This window comes from Pleurodeles waltl, chromosome 5 (assembly GCF_031143425.1).
Source record: "Pleurodeles waltl isolate 20211129_DDA chromosome 5, aPleWal1.hap1.20221129, whole genome shotgun sequence".
NCBI lineage: Eukaryota > Metazoa > Chordata > Amphibia > Caudata > Salamandridae > Pleurodeles > Pleurodeles waltl.
The window spans coordinates 615061166-615082962 of NC_090444.1; the positions used below are offsets into that span (position 1 = coordinate 615061166).

Here is a 21797-nt window from a genome sequence, read left to right on the forward strand (position 1 = left end):
ACTCGTAAGATGACAGAACCTACAATTTAGTGCACAGACCAGGCAGCACACCCTAGAGATGTGGCCAGACTGCTGGGGGTGTGCACAGTCCTGCATATGTAATTTCCTGCTTGACCATAAGCACATGTGCCTAGGGGCAGGGGGAGACTGCTTCCTCACTGGAGGACAGCGCCAATGGCTATCACAGGTGGTGCAGCCTTTGAAGCTCACTGCCCTGATGGCCCTATTCACCAGACCAGCTGAGGGGTGGGAGGTGTGACCTCCTACTCACCTCAACCCTTAGTTCTGATCTCCAGGAGAGCCCGGGCTGGCTGGCAGGAGGTCAGAACTCTTGTCTTGGTGGCAGCAAGCATCGGAGAAAGCATGGGCTGCTCTGCCAGAGCACAAAGGAGGGTGGCAAATAGGTGGGCGTGCCACCTGGTTGCATGTCGGCTGTCCCTCGACACAGGAATAGTGTTGGGACAGAGAAGGCAAGTTGTTTGACAACCAAATTCAACATATCTAGGCGGTACCATAATGGAGCTAGCAGCCCTGATCAACCAGGGCTTAAGTACCATGTTATCCTATGGACTGGCCTGCACGTATAGTGTACCTTAATGGAAAGGACCCTATATCGACATAGAAGCTTGTGCTTATAAGTCTGCACCTTAAATGTAATGCACCCTGCCTCCTGGGTTGCAGAGGCCTAACTTAGTGGTGTCTGTCATATATATAACCAAAAAGAACAGATGATGGACAGAATGATGAACAATGCAAACACTCTTCCACAGTCACAAAGATCTTGGTTTAATCCATTGTTTATTGCCCACCATGCCACCTCAGTTTGGACCTAACCATATGCAAATAAGTCTTAACCCTGTTCCCTGTGGGAACAGTCCAGCCCGCACTGCCAAGCCAGGTCCTCCCTGGACCAGAAACAAGCATCCTGGGTATCACCCTTCATCAGTCAGGCTAGCTTGAATCCAGTGGCGCAGTGAGCACAAGACCCACGACCGGGCATACCCTTCCCACTTAGAGCAACAAAAGCACAAAGAACAGAAGATGGACGGAATGCTTAACAATGCAAACATTCCCCCCCCAGTCACAAAGATCTGGGTTTAATCCATTGTTTTTTTTGCCCACCATGCCACCCCAGGTTTAATCCAGCCATAATGAAATCAGTCTTAACCCTTTTCCCCATGGGAACAGTACAGCCCGAACTGCCAAGTCAGATCTTTGTGGTGCTCTCTGTGCCACTGGATTCAAGCTAGCCTGGCGGATGAATGGTGATACCCTGAAACCGGTTGCAGGATGCTTGTTTCTGGTCCAAGTAGGACCTAGCTTGGTGGTTCAGGATGGACTGTTCCAATGGAGAACATGTCAAGACTGATTTGCATATGGCTGGGTCCAAACTGGGGTGGTGTGGTGGGCAAATAAAAATGATGGATTAAGCCCAGATCTTTGTGACTGGGGGTGAATGTTTGCATTGTTCAGCATACCCTCCATCATCTTTTCTTTTTGCTTTTGACACATATGTAAGGCAGTGCATAGGGCTGTGCCACTCTTGGTGAGGGCACATTCGAACTTGAGCAGTTTGCACCACTCTGGCAGTCTGCAATGGCAGGCCTGCGACCAGTACATTGTGAGGGTCTGCAGCCCCTATGCCATGTGTATCCTGGGTACCATTTACTAGGGCCTTATAGGGTGGTAAAGTCTTGCCTATCTGGTAATCACCAGGCCAACATAATTTAGGGAGAGCACAGGTACTGAGGTCTGGATAGCAGGCTTCCAGTTCACTAACAGTCATACACATCAGAATTGGGGCAAAAGGTGGGGGGTGACCATACACAAAGAGACACTTTCCTACAACAACTTTCCCCAAATAGGAGATATTAGTATGGGCAGTGCCTGTACCCCCAACCTGGCGAAATTATATTGGCAGAAATGTTTAATTAATACAGAATGCCACAAAGCCAATCCGCACATACATAGAATTAAATTGTGGCATAAACATATTGGTAACATAATGAGGATCTGAAGTGTTAAACAAAAACTGGGCTTGTTTTTGAACTGGCTTACACACAAGCCACTCCTTTACATTTCACACTGAACTCAAGCAGGCAGAAACTAACTTTCCCTGATCTAAGAATCACTGCCAAGGAGAGCTCATTACATATACCCTTTTGCACCAACCCAACAGCCTGTACTCACTACTAAAATCTGACAGTTACTACCACTGACAGAAACTTTCAGTAGAATACATCCTGAGAATAAGTACAGACCTGAACACATTTGATTTCCATGCAATCTCTCTCAATAAAAAACTAGGAGCTTATGGATATACAAAATATGTTGAAAAAAAGCACGTAAGCATGCCCACAACAAAAAAAGTTGCTAGGCGCGCATAAAAACTCTCAAACAGAATTGACTTGTGTTACTACATTGACACCTTCAAACAAAATCAAGCAATCCATTAATAGTAATGCATCTTCCATATATTTTAAAAACCATTATCTGCGTTGAAAAAAGGTAAAACTATCTGAGAATAGGTAGTGCAAATTACCATGAGACATGACTCACAGGCTAGACTCTACCAAGAGCCACCGCTCAGTTTCCATGAGAGTCCTGTAGCATACGTACTCATACCACTCTGTCCAAATGCTAGATTTGGAACTTTAATTTCCATATGAACAAAGGTCAATACAAACTGTAACAACCAGAATACTGTGCCCATGATGATCTTCCCGTGCACCTTAAAGCATGGGAACGATGACCTACAGAATTGGAACCAAGATCCTGGAACATAATTTGAGTATCAGCTGCACAAAGCTCCCATTAAATTAGTTACAGATTGGTTTGGAGCTATCAAAAGATACCAATGGACTGAATAATGAGGGTGAATTGAGGTCTTTAGCTTAAGCGCTAGTAGTTTCCTAGCAAACAGTTTTACCCTTGACTTTTACCACTTTACGCCTTGCACATTGTGGGGATAGGTAGTTGGGACCTCTAAGTTTGTGCCAGAAAGCCCAAAGACAGAATTTCTAGTCGAAATGGGGCTGAAATATGACAACCAGTATTTTAAATAAGGAGGATATTTTCCTAGTTAACTAAATACCCCATCAAATTTTCACTTTAACTGCGTATAAGCGAGCTAAGAACAAACTGAAACATTCAAAATTCTTCACTTATTTACATTTTTTTTTGTTGAGAAAAGGGACTTACACTGGGCACATACATCCCTAAGCGTTCAGAAAGAAGAGCTCATGGTGATCCAGACAAGCAACTGGTTTGCTGGCAATCATAGAACCGTATGATTGCCAGCAAACCATCTAGTGCGGGTGAGGAGCCACACCCTTTAACACTCTTGTTTTCTATACCTGGCTTGTATAGTTTACTGTGTTCCTATCATACTGTAGAAAAGCACAGTCCTTGGAATTGCATTCATGTAAGGGAGGAAGCACTGTGCTAATCTTTCATTCTCCTCTCTCCCACCTCAAGAAAGTCATATCAACAAGCATTGGCAAAGTCAATGGGTCTCCCCTATGCAAGAGCCATGTTATACACCAGCGTGGCTGCTGTTCAGCACAGCTAAACGTTTATGGCATAGGGGAGAATGGCATGGAGTGGAGTGGCATGGAATAGAGTGGAGCGGAGCGGAAAGGCAAAGAGTGTTGTGGAGTGTCATGAAGTAGGGTACAGTGGAGCAATTTAGAGTGGCGTAAAATGGAGGTGTGTAGAGCAGAGGGGGACAGAGTGAAGTAGAGTGTTGTATTGCGGAGAATAGTGTTGTAGAGTGTCATGGACTGGAGTCCAGTGTCAGTGTTGGAGATGGAGAACAATGTTGCCGAAGGGAGCAGAGGGGCATAGTAGAGTGCTCTGGAGTAGTGTACAGCTGAAGGGCGTACAGTAGATGGGCATAGAGTGGAGGGGTTAGAGTGGAGTGGTGTTGAGCGGAGGGGAGTAGAGTGTCGAACAGTGGAGTGAAGTTCCATGTAATGGAGTAGAGTGGTGTAAATTGTTGTGAAGTACACTGGAGTGGTGTAAAGTGGGGTAGCGTAGAGAGACAGAGTGGAGAGGCGCAGAGTGTTGTAGGATGGAGTGGCATAGAGTGGTGCAGAGTGGCCTACAGTGAAGTGGCGTAGGGTGCTTTGGTGTAGAATGGCACTGAGTGGAGTGGAGTGTCCTACAGTTTAGTGGTATTATGGATGACACTACGTTCCACTGTTGTGTTTCAGTGTTGACTGAGGCCTCACCGTGTCCGTCAGCGCTTTAAACAGGCAGAAATGGAGTACCTGTATTTCTTTAATTTGAAAGGGAAAGAATATGCACTTCTCAGCTCTGGTGCAATAATTTAAATGAGAGTACCAGCACTTCTCAGAGCCAAGCACGTACTCTAGAGCAGGGAGTATCCCATTTATCCATTCCTATTTAAACCACTGGTGTCAGATAAACCTAAACTCTTGAAGACAGAAATTATATGTGCGGTGACTGCTGCAGACGGTTGGTGTGACAGAGGATTCGTTAATATACAAGTTGTTAATACAATGTGTTACCACGCTACCGAGAGACGGCAGACGACACGAATAAACAGGATTATCATAAGAGAGACCTAGTTGGTTAGTTCTTGAAAATAATCAGAGCACCGTTCAAAGGAGAGACTACCAAGGCGCACAGATGAAAGAAATGCTCGTTTCTATATTTTTTGTTTTATTGTCCTGGACTTCACTTCTTCTGCTCTTGCAAAACTGAAGACATGACTTGCAATACACGCGGTAAACAATCTGAAGCCCTAAAGGGTTAGGCAGCAATTTAACGGTCCCGATGACATCATGATCCACGAGACCAAAGGTCTCCCAGTTACCGAATATCCCCTGGGGGAACACTTGCACTTAAAGTACCCATAGGAATAGCATTAACGGCTCAAATATTAGAGAACCATCTGCCCACAAAAGTCGAGAAAGGAAAGCGGAAGATGCTAGTATTAAAAAATATATATACCGAGAACGTTCAACTAATTGTGTTTTTTCTGTGTCTGACGTTCTCCGGCGCAGCTATAATACACAATTTATATTGAGGCGGATCTAACGGGCGTCAATTAAACGATACACATTTAAATTTAGAAATTTTACAAGTACATACCTTGCAAAATTTGACCTCGGCCTCAAGGCGCTGAATATACTGAGACTGGTCATGAACGATAGGGACAATGTTATTTAGCGTAACCATATTATTTTCTTCTGCATACGTCGGTATTCCCTGCATGGAAAAGAGAAAATAAGTTGGATAAAAAGCAAAGAATGAATATTAGTTGTATTTAACGCAGCTTTTTCCATTTCGGAGATTATATTTACATTAAATACTTGTGAAGCAGAACTGTCTGATGGAAAAAAAACGTCATGCACGGATTCTGTTTTTATCTTAACAACGAGAATACACGTGAAAATATGACCTTCAATTCCGAGCAAAAACAGAGATGGCTCTATAAACGCACCGAGCGATACCACATTCAGTGGAAGCCGCATTAGAAACAAGATATTTCCTCTCAGGAGTGTTTAATGCGGCCTGGGCTTTTTTTAAACCCATTTCGAGTTTTATCCACGTAGAAAAATCAATAAAGGTTGAAGGCTTGCAGCAAAGGCGAGCAAAGCCTTTTCCACAGGAAGACATAACAGTGAACAACAATACTGGGCTTGGTTGTTCTCCCCCTTTGACATGTGCTTTCCTGGATGGCGCCTCAAGCCTACCAGGAGGCCTACTGCATAGCGCAGCTTAAAATCTGACGTCACTTTAAACTTGCAGGAAAGTCAACACAACACAGTAAGTTAATGTTCTTAATAAATAAGTATCACTACAGCTTGGTTAGAAACAAAATTCATTTTATGTATTTGAGAGGTACCAAGTTTAGATTAAGGACGTTGTGGCTTTGTAAAGAAGGCTTAATTTTGAGGTGTGAAGATATTATGCACTAAGCAGTGTCAGGTCTCCTTTATCTATCCTTTAATCTAGGGTAACTTGCATTGTGTTACGCTGCAAAAAATTTCTGCCACTACCAACAATATGTGCATATTCGGTTAAACACTTAGAGCAGTGGTTCCCAACCTTTTGACTTCTGTGGGCCTCCACTTTATCATTACTGGAACCCGAGAAGCCCCAATTCATTCATTACTGGAAGCTGGGTACCCCGGCCTAAACGTTGTTGATTTGAAACGTAAAATACACAGAAATACAGAAACAAGCAAACACATAAACAAATAATAACACTTTATTTAATTTGCAAACAAATATAAATAAAAAATAATAATTTTAATAGGGAGGTTGGAGCTTTACTAAATATCACACATCATCCATACTATATTCTGTTTGATGCACCTGCATTGCTCACACAAATCGATCTGAAGATACCAATTTAATTTTTAGTCTCCAATTTCAAACTCCTGGACCTTTACAGCACGTTTTAAAACTTTCAGTTGTACATTTTACCACTTTATGTACATACACTTTATTATTCTGTTAATATTATTTAATTTTCTAAGCATCCGCGGACCCCCTGAAGTGGCTTCACAGAACCCCACAGGTCTCCAGACTACTGGTTGGGAACCACTGACTTGGAGCATCATTTAAAGATTACTGCAAAAGCAAAGATTACTTTTCCCCTCTAGCCTCTCCTAACCGCATGATGGCAAATGCTCTGGAGGTGGGAGGCATGGGATTTTTGTGGTAGCTGGTCCACTTTTTTACACAGATATGCTGACACTGCTGTCACGAATGTAGATCAAGAAAATGAAACTGTAAAGTGGGGGCTTACTTGTGACAATGCAATGATTTCAATGGTGGTCCCACCCACACAGATCATCAGTGGAAAAGGTGTTGGGGGAATGCACCCTCATTAGTATGGCATCAAAGACAAGGATTTTCTGTCTCCCTTTATTATTATAGGTATATACATGCATAATGTGAATCGTCCCCACAGGTAACAGTTTGCGAGTATTTCTTTTCAATTAGGACATTTACATACATCCAAAAGATATCATCTGAAAACTTGAGTTAATTCACATGTCCTAATATTGTAGAAGAGCTTCCACACAAATATATGCCAAGTGTCAAAATGTGCAAAATTAATCAGAAAAACTTTATATTTTGCATTTCACGAACATCACAGATATCAAAAAAGACTTTGGGGAAAAAAACAGAAAACCAAAGCAGACAGTAATATTACATTAATGAAATTCCATTACTGTGATGTAGTACGAAGACAAACATGTTTGGCGTCATTAATTACATGTGATTGTTTCTGTTCCAAGGCCGTCTAAGCATATGACTGTCATCAGTAAAAACCCTTTAAATTTAGGTACGTTTAGGCATCCTTCTGGTCATGTCACAGAAAGGATTATGGTCCTGCGAATCAGCTTCCAGGGGTCAAATACAAACGACATGAGTATAGGCTACACCTAGCTCAAAACAGCGTCAGGGATGTTAAAGGGACAAGGGGATCCAAGAAAATTGAGAGGACTCGAGAAAAGATTCCTGTCGGGCCAGGTCAGGTCGCCAAAACTCCAGACATTCGATGGAATATGCTCAGCATGGCATCAGCTGTGAGTTGCAAAAGCCAAAGATTCCTTCTCACAAGAGCCCAATTGGTGCAGGGAGACTAAAAACCAGGAAGTGATGCAGCACGCTCACTACCAGAGCCAGTGGTGGCTACAATATTGGGAACACCTCCTTCTGCTGGTATCTAACTGTTGTAGTAGGACGCTGAGAGATGGATGTACTGTTACCGCTCATCTAATTCAGCTACTTAGATTTTGCAAATCTGTGGCTTCCTCTGCGGAATGTCTGAAACAGTATCGCATTTTTAAAAGGGTGGAGGAGAAAGGGAGCTTTATTTTCAAGGAGACTTCTACAGCATCTATCTTCATCCAGTTTCTAGGTCTGCCTCTAACCCATGGTCTCTCAGGAGACCGACTTATTTTGTGTTTCCCAGTGGTTATGTCGACTTGTTCATTTTCTTTCTTCTTTCTGATGTTTTATATGCACTTCCAGGGTGTTCTTTGTTGTTGATTGCAAAGGATCGGTCTTACTGTCACTCTCACTGAGATAGGCCGAATCAATTTCGAAACGTTTTTAGGACTGGCGTTAGGAAAACCTTTGGATTTTACTAAAACTATATATGCATATCAAGTACTTACAGAAAAGAGGTATCAGCCAGCCCTCCTCATTTATTGCTGTAGTGTGTCATTCACATTTTTTTTTCTGTGCACTACAGACTAAAGAATGGGGCAACAAGTCAGCCAACATAAGCCATTACATAACTTTACTGTAAGTGACGGCATTCTGCTTTTTCACAAGAAGCACATCCTCATTCCCCTTATGCTACAAAATACTACTGCAGAGTGTGATCTTGGAGACAAAGAAATATTATTGCTTGCATACACTGTTTTTCAATGGCAAGGGCCTCAAGAAAAAAAGTTTTAAATTGCGATGTTGAAAAGAAAACAAAACATTGAGAAAGTCAAAAGGCGGCTAATGCCAGACCTATTGGCTTTGCCAATGTTTAAGTTTAGCATTATGTAGATGCCAAAGCCCGTGGGAATGCAATAAAAGTAAGTGACTGGGATTCAAAGCTTTGCGATTGGCTGAACAAGAAAGGAATGCAAAGCATCATGCTTCACTATGGAGGTAAGCCTGTGCAATGCTTTATGGGCATAACATTTCTAATGGGAGTACTAGTGCTTTCCCATCAATATGAGCCGCTACACATTATACAATTGCATCTAAAAGGCATCCAGGTAAGCAAGATGTAACAAAACCCGTCTGCATCTAATTTTCAGAATTTGGGTGCTGACATCTAAAAACAAGCATTAGTAAAGCCAATAGGTCTCACCTAAGCAATAGCTACTTGTTCACCGGCACGGCAGCTGTTCAGTGAGGCAAAAATGTAGTTGCATAGAGAGGAAAGTGGCGTGGAGTGTTGTAGTGTGGAATGGCGGAGAGTGGAGTAGAGTGTTGTAGAGAGGAGTGGCAGAGAGTGTAGTGTATTGGAGTTGCATAGTGTGGAGTCACGTAGAGAGGCAGTAACTGGAGTGACAGAAGAGTGGACAGGTGTAGAGTGCATTGGCGTAGTGTTGCAGAGTTTAGCAGCGTAGAGTGCAATGGAACTGAATTCAGCAGCGTACAATGCAGCATCGTAGAATGCAGTAGTGCAGAGTTGAGTGGTGCAGAGTGGAGTAGTGCAGAGGAACAAGTTACTTATCTTCAACAACGCTTTATCTGGTAGAGACAATATCTAGTTGCAGACTCCTTACCTTTAAATTTCCCCAGGCTTCAGACTGGAACCCACATTTTTTTTCATGAGCTCCAGTAGGTGGCATCGATCGGCTCTGCCGCATCAGTGTCATCTGCCCCGGAAGTGCTGTCCGTTTCACCTAGCTATACGGCACCTCAGTGCGCTGATGTCAGTTACTTTTCGTAATTTTCCAGGCCAGGAGCACAGAACATTGAAGTGCACTGACGGAAGCCCACGTTGCTACCTAGCAGATGTCTAGGACTGGGACTCCATGTGCCAATGCAGTGGTCACAGCTTTGGCTCAGGTGGAATGAGCCCGTAAGTCCTCAGGGGGTTGCTTCCTGGCCAATGCGTAGTAGATTTTGGTGCACAGAACGACCCATCGGAAGATGGTCCGTTTCTGCACCGCCTGACCTTTCTTCGCACCAACATACCCACAAAGAGATGGTTGTCCACCCAGAGCTCTTTTGTGCAAGCAAAGTAGAACGGCAAGGCTGTTTTTGGGTCCAGACGGTGGAGTCGCTCCTTTTCTTCTTTAGAGGGATGTGGAGGAGTGTAAAAGGTGGGCAAGGTGACAGACAGACCCACACAAAATGATGTTACTACTTTCACCGGGAAAGAGGCCCTAGTGTGAAGCACCAGCTTGTCTGGAAAAACAGACAAGTAGGGAGGCTTAGATGATAAAGCCTGCAGCTCACTCACTCTCCGGGCAGACGTAATTGCCACGAGAAATGCTGTTTTGATCATGAACAGATATAGGGAACAATTATGAAGAGGCTCTAAAGGAGCACACATCGAGAAAGTGATGACCAAATAAGGTCCCACTAAAGCATAGTAAGAGAAGGGTGAAACATATGTACAATACCCTTGAGAAATCCATATACAATGCGGGGACTGAAATAAAGAAAGCTGGTCAGGCAGCCACAAGAAGGCAGATAGAGCAGAACGATAACCCTTCAGAGTACCCAAAGCAGAGCCCTGCTGGGCAAGGGTAAGAATAAAAAGAAGGACATCAGACAGAGATACAGAAAGAGGGTCACCTGGCTGGCAGAATAATATTGGAGTCTTCGGAAGGAAGGTCGAAAGCTGTCAACTATCGCTGCTCAATCTCCACGCAAGAAGGTGGAGAGTTGACAGGTTCAGGGAAGACCCTCTCCTGCTTCTGGGACAGAAGCGCCTCCAAAAAGGGTAGCCTGATCAGAGGATTGATGCTCATGTTTAGAAGCTCGGGATACCAGACTCTGTGCCCAGTCCAGAGCCACAAGGATGACTCAGGCCAGATTGCATCTGACCTTCTTGAGAATTCTGCACAGGAGTGGTATGGGTGGAAAGGCGTACAGCAGGCTTGAGCTTCACACAAGACAAAAAGCGTCTCAGAACGAGAGCTGGCTTGGAAACTCCAGTGTGCAAAACTGCTGACATTGGGCACTCTCAACGGAGGTGAAGAGACCTAATGAGGCTCTTGCCACTGCTGAAAGAGACCTTGCGCCACCTCCAGGTGGAGATGCCACTCGTGATCTGCTGGCATCAACGGCTGAGTTCATCCGCTCTGGTGTTCAGGGAACCTGTCAGATGTTGAACCACCAGAGATTTGCCCTCTCTTCCAGCCATGTGCAGAGATGCAGAGCCTCTTCACGGAGGGTCCATAACCCCACCCGCCCGGTTTGTTCCACTACCACATGGAGGTGTGGTGTTGTCCATGAAAACCTGCACTAGCCTTCAGTTGATGGAGGGTACAAAGGATTTCAATGCCAGTCAGATCACACAGAGCTCCAGCATGTTTATATGAAGTCCAGATTCTGCCAGAGACCAGACATCTCTGATCTCCACCTCCCCCAGGTGGCCACTCCATCCCAGGAGTGATGCATCTGTCCCTACAGTGAGATCTGGTTGGGGAAGGGAGAGGTGTCTGCCTCTGGCCCAGTTACAGTTTGTTAGCCACCACTGCAGGTTCTTTGCAGTTCCCTACGAGATCTGGACCACGTCAGAGAGATTCGTCTATTGATACACCCACTGGAACTTCAGGTCCCACTGCAGAACCTGCTCTATAGTGTGACACTTACCATGAGGCCCAGCAGCCTCAGAGCCAGTCTCACTGAAATCCAGGATAGAGTCTGAAACATCAGAATCATAGTCTGAATATCCCATACTCGCTGCTCAGGAGGATAGACCTGAAACTGCACTGTGTCCAGAACAGCTCCGGTGAAAGGGAGCGTCTGAGAGGGAGTCATGTGTAACTTTGGCATGTTTATAGTGAACCTTAGCGAATGAAGGAGGTCTACTGCAGTCTGGAGGTGGAAGAAAACAGCCAGGGGTGAACCTGCCACCTTAAGCAGCCATCTACCACCTGGAATAAGACTGGTACGGTTGACCGGCCCTTTTGAAGCCACAAAAGGAGCGAAAGGTAAACTGAGGTTAATGTGGGGCAGGTGAGAGGCCCAAAGACTTGACTGTAGCCCACAAGTCCTTAAAGCGATCCAGTACCAAATCTTCCTTTTCTACAAAGAGACGATTGCTGTAGAAGGTGAAGTCCACAAGGGAAGCCTGACAGTCCCTGAGGCGCAGCATCTGAGCACCACAGTCATGGAAACCACCCTGCCTACCAAGTTGGTTGTGACTAAACCACAGCAAATAGTGAATTTGGCTGCATCTCTCTTGTCCTTGACCGGTTGGGATGGAATGGCCCTGGCCTCCTCCGGGCCATTTGGGAGCCCTTGTACAACTGTATATAACAGTGTGTAAGAATAGAAGCCCAATAAGCATGAGGTGTTTACTGACCGCAATGCAAGGCTGGTGGAAGAAAACAATCTTACCAAAGCTATCCAGCCTCTTGGATTTCCTGTCTGGGGGAACACTCTACGGAAGTGGTCTGGACCTCCAAGCTTTCCAGGGTAGGGTGCTGGACGAGGAAGTTTGGGTCCCCTTGGGTGAGGCGATTGCAGCAGGCAAGCATCCTATTCATAAGAGCCACTGTGCTGGGCTTGGACCAGGTTCCCAACAGGACATTTGTCATTGTTCCACTGAATAGGAGCAAGGGTTCAGAAGTGGAAGCTCCAGGCTGTAGAACTTCCATCAATATGCAAGTCTTGACAGCCACCAAGGGTGACTCAAGGTCTAGGACCTCAGCCGCCATCTTCACCAAAGCCTATGTAGCCCCTTGTCCATAGCCATGGTTTTGGGAGAAAGCATGCTGGTATCTGGAGATGTGTCTAGTCTGCTGGCATCACCCAGTTCCTCACACCAGTCCATGTCATGACCTTCAAATTGGTATTCTAAAGGGTCCAGTGACCACTCCTATTCTTCTGAGGCCTTGTGCTTCCAAATAAGGCTGAGACACCAACCTAGGACACACAGGTCCTGTCAGCACCGGATACTCCGTTCCAGCTTCGTGTCGGATTTGGGGATCCAAATGGGGCTGGTGGTCACTGGCGGCTTTGGAGCATCACCATCAGGACCGGCATTGGGGAAGGTCGCACTGGCACGACCAGCACCAGTCTGGATCCTTGGGATCAATGAGGGCCCATCAGAGCGGAGGCCAAAGCTGCCGGTGCAGAACTAAATGCAGCCTCTCCGAACCCACGGGGCCTAAAGGCGATCTGGAGAGGTTGGCCCACTCAAAAATGAGGTGCATGGCCACGCAAAATTATTTAAGTTGAGCAGAGGTCACTCTGGCTCCCAAAAAAAGAGGGAGACATGAAGTCAACCCAAGCACAGGTTTCGCAGAGCCTCAAAAGCAGATGTTCCTTTTCGCATCGCCCGATGGACGAAGGGTAAGCCAAAGCACACCTTGACTGCTTGTGCTTCTTGTACCTGTTACCTGAATGCCCTGTGGGATGAAGAGAACTTGAGGCTCCTGGAAAAGGTCAAGGACGTTCCCCTCGGCAGAGACCTCCAAGAAGTCGCATGATGCGGAGTCACCTGCCGGGCAGCTAGCCGCTATAGGGAACGCTCCCTCAATGCCTTTGGCGCCATGGCTCAGCAGTCGGAACATGACTTGGAGTCATGTTCGCGCTTCGGACACCACAGACACAAGAGGTGAGGGTCCGTAACAGATAAGGTGCAGTGACAAGCGCCGCACGGTTTAACACCTGTCTTCCTCAAAGACATCCTGGACACACCAGGAGTAAAATCCTCAAAAGAGAAGTTGACAAAACGTTGAAAAAGCCTGTCAAAGGAACAAGAGGAGTAGCTCTTCTCCAGTTCAGTGCTAACTGATGCAGAACGAAAACAACTGACTTCAGGGCACCAAGGTGGCACATATATAGGTGACGTAGACGCCCCTTCCTGCGTGGATGATGCTGCTTCTGCGTGGCGCAGAACGATACCACCTATCGGTGTGCAGGGGTATTGCTCACAGAAAATCTTCCTGATCCAGTCTGGCACCTGGCGTACATTAGCATACAGTGGTGCAGAGAGGAGTGATGAAGAGTTGAGTGATGCAGAGGGCAGTGGCACAGAGTAGAGTTGAGTGACATCGAGTAGAGCATAGTGCCATATAACGCAGTGGCATAAAGTGCATTGGCGTAGACTGGAATAGTGCAGAGAGTGGCGAAGAGTGCAGTGTTGCAGAGTAGAGTGTCAGAATGTAGTTGTGTATAGTGGAGTAGAGTGGCACAGAGAGCAGTGGCATAGAGTACAATGATGTAGAGTAGAATTCTGTAGTGTACAGTGCAGTTGTGTAGAGTGCAGTGGCATAGAGTGCAGAGTAGATTAGAGCGGCATACAGTGGACGAACGTAGAGTGCAGGGGCATAGAGTTGAGTGTTACAGAGTAAAGTGCGTTGGCATAGAGTATATTGACAAAGTGCAGTGTTGCAAAGTGCCATAGAGTACAGTGGCGTAGTGCAGAGTAGATTGGTGTGGCCTAGACTGGAGTGGTTTAGAGTGCACTGGCATAGAGTAGAGTGGTGTAGCATGAAGTGGTTTGGTGTAGAGTGGAGTGGAGAAGAGTGCAGTGGCGTGGAGTGGTATAAAGTTGAGTGGTGCAGAGTAGGGTGTAGTAGAGTGTAGAGGTGCAGAGTAGAGTGGAATATTCAAGGTGTGGTAGAACACTGCCATTACAGACAATACATTTTCAATTGAAATGACCATTACATTTGCACAGACATACAGTTTTACTAATGAAACTATACAGTGCACAGACAAACATGTGTGGAAATTGTATCATATAGTTTAATGGTTCATTTTGATTCTGTCAGTATATGTTTCTAATGCACTTCAGAAATAACAAGAGGGACAAACTGAACCTGGAAAGTGTAAAGCAAATAAAACCAGCAAATAGAAAGCCAGAAAGTGTGAGTTACAAACCACAAAGTCAAGGGTAATAAACAAGCGCAATGCATTCCTAGGTCAACTTTCTGAAAGTCCCCAAGATGTCTTTAGCCAACCAGATATAACTTAATGACCCCCCAAACGTTCCCCTATCATCAATTATGCGTTATAAAGACATATTTCAAGAAACCTTTAAGTCTTCAATGAAATGTAGACAGTCTTACCCCAAGTATGCCAGACCTATATTAAGCACTTCTTCAAGCAGGCAAAAAAGTTCAAATCACAAATCGTAAATTATTTGTTTAGTGTACAAAATTAAATTTAATACGTGCATAGATATGCAGAATGCAAGCTGTAAACAGATCTCTGCATATATGGCAAATGTTTTCGTCCTTTTTAAACGAGTCAGTGCATTGTAGTCATTCTTGCTTCTTTTGACCTAACTGTATTAACAAACCTACTAGCAATGATTTGTAAAAGAAAAAATCCTGAGGCTGGATACATGTTGTACAGTGTACAAAAAGAGCTACCAATCGTAAATGTGGCAAATGTTAGTCATTAAGAGAAGAAGTTACTCAATGGTCGTATTGTATATGTATAATTATACCAATAATTCAAGGGTGAGATGGCCTTGCACTTCATTTTTCTTGCACACTGGTGGCAAGTGTTGTATTAGCTTGGAAACTGAATATTTTATTACAGGTCCGGAGGCTCATATTACCTCTTCACTTTCTTACTTTAATCTCAATAACAGCCACAGAAAAGAAAAAACGTTACAGAAACTGAATGAATCAAAACTACATTTCCCAAGAGTCGTAGCGACCAAAGCAACTAGAGAAGGCACAACACAGGATACAAGGCAAGATATACCGTCCCAATTATGACTTCATCAGTCTTTTTTCTTGTTGCGTAGTGACAGCCAGATAAGTATGCTTTCTTTCTCTAAGTCACATTTTTGATGACTGTTTCATAAAATGTATATTGTGCGTTCATTCAAACTAGCTTACTGTAGTTTATTGGTGCCATGTTGGGCTTTTAACCCAGCCTGTTTAAGGTTTCCTGGGATCCTCTTTTAGCCAATGGGGACCTCCATCTCTGTTCAGCCTCCTTCAGCATGCTCACTCTCTCTATTAACATCGTGCTGGTCAGGGTCTGTGATAAGAGCATCTGACTCAGACATCAGTAGCTGAGGCAGCGTTTGCACTTCTCCCATGGTGCTTTCGCGGGAAGTTTCTTTTTACCCATGATGAGTTAGTTTTGTCCATGCTGGTTAGTATGTTTTCAAAAAGTAGTGTTTTGGGGTTTTTATTTACATTATATTACATAATGCTTTTTAAGCATTTTTGTCAGTTCAACATATATTTAATTTTTGAGGATGAGCTCAAAATATGCCGAAAATGAATTTAAGTGGGGTACTGACAATGTAAGGAGATTTTCAAGGCAAAACTCTGCCTGTTTGTTGAACATTCTGTAGCATCTTCTATTAAAACGACTGTCAACACTTCTGTTTGTGACAGACATTGAAAAAGAGTATAAGGAAATTATTATGTCCCAGGCCGAGCCTGCTGGCAATAACAGGTTACAGGGTTCTCCCTCCGAGATCTAGGGCTCAACTTCAAAGGGGCAATCTATGTTTTCATAAACAAGAATTTAAAAAAGTAATATTTCAAAAATGAATTTCCACCTGTATGCTTCTTATTATTAGGGAAATTATTTTGACCTGCAGTCTTGCATCTACTTCTGAAACTTAAAAAAAAAAAATTTCCAGAATTAGGACCCTCTGGCTTTGAAGTGGGGACTTAAACTCATATATAATTTCATTCATCTACGAAAGTTAAAATTTCTGTTGTTTATAGCAATTATCAATTAACTCCCCCTTTGAGAATGGTTAAATAGAAATACTAGAGTCCAATGTTTAACTTTGGGACCCCACACCTGTTGCCCACACGATGTGAGTGGTCCCCACTCCACACCATTCTCAATTATATTCATTTGTAGATTAGATCAGTGTTGACTTAACCAATTATAAAAAAAAAAAGTTAACAGCAGAATATCTAGGCCCCTCTGGACCGGATCAGACCCTTAAAACCCCAATTTTACAGTTTTGAATCTTAAAATTGGTGACGTTTTTCTGTAAATTCAGTGAAGATCCCATGAAAGGGTTAGATATGGCCTGGACATCCTGTTAGGATAAACTCCTAGACCATGGGATGCTTGACAAAGATTTTCAATTTGGCAGAATCTGTTACCAATTCCAACACCTCTTTGGATATTAGTTATTTGCAACAGTGTTCAAAGACCTACGTGTTTTATTGCCAATTCCATTGTGACTATCTCTCTCCGAAATTAAGGTATGGCTTCTTATTGAAGTTAGGTCCCAGGTTAGCCACTCTGGCTTCTTTGAAAACAAGCCCTGCCCTGTTGGACACAATATTCTATTTCTAGACAACTGTATGAAATACATTTCCAGGTATGTGTCCACTGACAGGGCCTAAAGCTCCTTAAGAAAAGTCGCAACAGGGTTTTCACCTGGGCTGGCAGAAGCAGAGGCCCATCAGCAAGACGTTTCTTGTTTGATTGAAGAGCCCAATACTTCTACAATGCCAACAAAAATCAATTTGGATTACAACAAAACAGACTATCCTTTTTCTCACAACGCCTTAGAGATTGCAGATACCATACTTGCACGGGTTATCTAGAATTGCAAGCCTTGTAAGTGATTGTTCATCCTGTTCCTCTTCATTTGGGGGTTGGGGAGGGTGGCTTATTGCACATTTGAAGAAACTGGTGTCTTATTTCCACAGATCCCTGGATTTTCCAAACTCTAAGGATTTAAACTAGTTTTACCCAGATCCTTTTGAAATTTCACAGCTGAGCTGGTTTCACATTTCTTGACAAGACACAGATCTAGTGGGTTTGGAAAGCCAAGGTCTCCTCACAAAAACTGCTGTGGAACATAACAAGGTTCTTCCAAGGGGCTTCCAATTTTTACTCAAAAGAATAGCAAAAAGTTGAAGCCTGAAGCCACTGATAAATCTTTGAAGCTTTTGTGGTTTTCCGTCATTTCAAGATGGAGATGATTGTCCATCTTCAGAATTGCCCACTAACAACAGATTGGCTAGTCTGCCTGGGATTCAAAGATAAATAATTATTAGCCCCAATTTTCATCCTCAGAGAAAAAAACATTCACTTTCAGTGGTGAAGTCTATTCTGCTGCTTCAGGTCTCTTCCTTCCGATTCACCTTCTGTCCTTAATGCTTTACCAAGCTTTTGAAACAAGTTGTTTCACTTCTAGAGCTAACAGAGCTAGACTGGTTATTTATTTACATAACATTTTGAAAGAATAAAATATAATTAAAGTTGAGAAATTATCAAGTTATCCCTGAAAAAATAAAACATTTTAGTCTTTTGGACACCCTTATCTTGGTGATGAATACTTTATAAAGTATCTAGCTATTCCTACTACAAACAAATTGAACTACTTTAGATTAATGTAACTTTGACTGTCATTTTATTTCTAACACTTGCTGCATGTACAGGACAATTGATGCATGAGACCTGAAAAAGAGACTGTCACGAAACATGGGTTGGCTGTCTGTTTAGCACAAATAGTTTTGTACGGCTAGAGATAATGTTGGACAGCCTGATATGGGCAGATGTTATGAGTTGGGTCAAACTGGACATGCTCAAGCTCTTGGGGGATCGGGGATCTCATACTGCCGGACCTTTTTCTATATTATGCGGCATCAGAACCACACCATCAAGTGCAGTGGTTGGACAAAGAGAAGAACTGGGAAAATCCACTAATTGCAGGGGCCTACAACCCCCACGCCCTTCAGTAGGTTCTCATAATGGGGAATATGGTTTCTGACTCACTACCCTACTTGCTGTGCCAGATGGGTAGAATGTGGCACAGTGTAGTGTTGGTGGTCTTGTGTAGAACGCCCTATGCTGAGGACTTACCCCTGTGGATACTCATTTGAGTGGTGGTGGGAGTAGACGTGCAAGAGGATCAGAGACCTATATGCCAATAAATGGTATATCATGTTTGACCAAGCCCAGGAAGGGTTTGGAATTTGTCCAGGTCAACTCATGCAGTATGCTCGCATAGAACACACAGCCCAGGGAGTCTGCACCATGTTTCCAAATGAACGAAAGAAGCATGAGGTTTCAGATACTGAGACACTGGGAGACCTAGGGGCTGCTGGCATCATGCACCTACTTCTACCAGTGGTCGTGGGGGGGAGGGGGGAGAGAGTGCTCCGGGCTACAAAAAGATGAAGCGTGGATTGTGGGGAGGACCTGTTGGGCTGGGAATGGCTGAAAGCCTATAAACAGATTCTAATCCCCAACGCCGGCTTCACACTTATACATTTTCACTACTTGCATCAAGCTTATTTGCCCCCTTCCTAGAATTTACCCTGAGTTGTTTTCCAGATGTAGTAGATGTGGTCAGCCATCAGTGGGTTTTTTGCATATGACCCAGAAATGTGGGCGGTTAACAGGTTTTTGGACCAGTGTGGCTGGTACTTTGTCACATATGACAGGAGTTTTGCTGCCGCAAATGGAAGAGAGTGTCTACTGGGCGTGCTCCCACAAGGGAGCAGGATACCAAAGATTCTGGCTCCAGGTGAACTGGGAAAATACTCTAATTGCAGGAAACTACGACACCTACATGCTTCAGGAGTTTCTCATGATGGTGAATATGATTCCTGATTTGGGGGTAGTGCTGGCGAAACTCTGGAGGGTACCCCAGCCACCTGACATTTCAGCCTGGAGGTGTGACATACTGGAGTGGGAGGTGGAGGATGAGCAGCACATTAAGAGCCCCCGCAAAGATGAGCGTGCAGCAGAGGACATTGTGATGTGCAGAAGATTGTTCTGAAAATAGTAGACCCCAATGCCGATAACTCACAATGAGGGATACAATGAGGCACCAGGTCAGAGTATGGGGTGAGCAGATAGTAGAGTTACGGTCTGCTGGGGGGGGGGGGAGGGGTTAGATAGGAATACTGCTCCATGGATAAAGAATAATTCCCACTGGAAAAATCAAAGGTTTTCAACTAAGGTGAAAACTAATCAGAACCTCTGAAATTCACCAGTTCTAGGTTACTGGGCAAACTATAGCTTGAGGCCCCTGGCTATGCGACCTGTTATTACATCGCTCATGACATGTTGAATTACCTCAGGGGTGTAGAATTTAATAAAATATCTACTTGTCCATGGGACAGTTTGCTTCTTAAATCTACTTGTCCTGTAAAATCAAACAAAAAAAACACCTACTTGTCTCTTTTGTGCCATGTAGTGCAGCAACAAAATATGACAGCAATCTCATTATGTAAGAGCTCTGAAAATAGCTTCTCTGATTATGCTAGGGCTACTACTATAGGAGGGCTTGAATACTTCCCTACTATACCAATTTCCTTATTGTGCCACCTTTCCGCAGATCTACATACTGGGGCTGAAGGAAGCAGCTAACAATAGTTCCAGGGCAGGAATGCCTTTAACTCTGCAAACCTACTAACTTGCAAGTTTTAAGGATTTTCACCAGCTCTTCTCTAATCTTTTGCCAGAATGAGAAAGGTTGGAAATTTACTCCTGACACTGGCAGAAGTAGAACTTCTTCCAGGGATGGGAAAAAAGTGGTTTGAGGGAAAGGGAACTTGTAAACGCTCAGATTTTCACATGAGCAAATTTGCTCATGCTAAAATACAGCTCACAAATCTTTTTCTAGGAGTACGATTTCCTGGTCTACTTCTGTACCTTCTTGTGAATTCATGAAAACCACTAATTCAAAGACATATACCATGGTTGCACTTGTGACTTTCTTCAAGAATTGGGTCCCTAATTAGGTCTGACGTTAACAAAGACATTTTATTTTTAATAAGCTTCTATTTCTCTCTCTATCGCATGGCTTTACTGTGAGTGATCGCATTCTGTTCTTCCACAAGGAGCATATTGGCCCACAAAGTAGTTTTGTTCAGTGCTAGGAACTACTGTGGCACACAGTGGCGTAATAAAACTGAAGGTGGCCTCCTTCAAAGAACATGGACCCCCCCAAACTCACCCTGGGCAGGTGCTGTGCTGAGGGGAGTCTCAGGAGGGGGGGGGGGAACCACCCACATCGCCCGTGCTACAGACTCTGCTGACCCATGGCTCTAGCAGACATCCTACCATACTGCTCTGTAGCAGTTTGCTTCCATTATGACTGCCTGACTTTCAGTGGTTACTAGATAAATGGGTGCAGTTCATTAGGGGCAAACTAACAGACAAGCAATGGGACAAGGCATTAGCACAGGTGTGCGCAGTGTGTCTAGAAACGCTCATTGAAATATACTCAACTCAGTTACGTTCACTAAGTTTACCTGACTATGTCCTGCCTACATCGTATATTTCCAGGTGCCCCCCCCCCTCCCCAAAGTGCCCACATTGTCCATGTGATGAGTGTCTTCAACCACATGATTTAGGAATGCCCGGTCATTGCTCAGTTTTTTGGGGGATGGGGGGGGGGTTGGGAGATAGTGACCCTCGATGTACAGTGTGACTCGCTCCCCTGTATCTTGGGCTTGCGCCCTTGGACACCTAAGAATAAAAACGTTGTGCGCTTCCTCGACTTTGCTTTTGCCTGGTGAAACGCTGGATAGCAATCTTGTGGAAGTCGGCCACTGTGCCATCGCTCTCGCTATGTATGAGCAAGTGGGCTAGGGCTACAGCGGAGGTTGTGACATGGGGAGCACAGAAAGCGCCCCCACCCCAGACGCCTGGGACGGGTACTTGACAGAGTTGTCTGCCAAATCTGAAATCCAACACAAATCCATCCTGAGAAAGCATCATAGATGCTTACACTAGTAAGTGATTTAATGATGTGTGGCAAAGGATACCCCTCCTGGGGACGTAGACATTCCCCATGCCCTCCTTCCTGGGGTTACCCTACAGGACTCATGGGACTGGTACCCCCACCTTCTCCCGGACAGAGCTGCCATCACCAGAGCGGGCTCTACCCAGGGCCCTCTCTGCCGTCCTGCCACCATTGCCCGTTCTCCTGGGGGACTTCCATCTCAATGGACTGGTGTTCTTAGCCACTTGTCTGTCAAGACCAGACCCCCAATGATCCTCCACTGCTCAGTCGGGGAGCTATCTCCCATTTACTGCAGACATACCTGTCTTTCACTTGAGGGGCTCTTGTATTCTCCCACTCCGAGCCATGTATTGTTACCAGCTGGTTTATCGCCTCTGACTACATCTGCCACTTATATGACTGGAAC

At 44.5% G+C, this 21797-nt stretch overlaps 1 protein-coding gene across 2 annotated transcripts in view; it reads right to left on the reverse strand.

The window, feature by feature from the left end:
* The window catches only part of SDCCAG8 (SHH signaling and ciliogenesis regulator SDCCAG8), a 1349628-nt gene that overhangs the window by 1132778 nt on the left and 195053 nt on the right, over positions 1-21797 (reverse strand). For both annotated transcript variants that reach the window (XM_069234464.1, XM_069234463.1), the window contains exon 4: positions 5119-5235. In XM_069234464.1, the coding sequence (XP_069090565.1) occupies positions 5119-5235 (117 nt within the window). The remainder of the gene's footprint in view (positions 1-5118; positions 5236-21797) is intronic.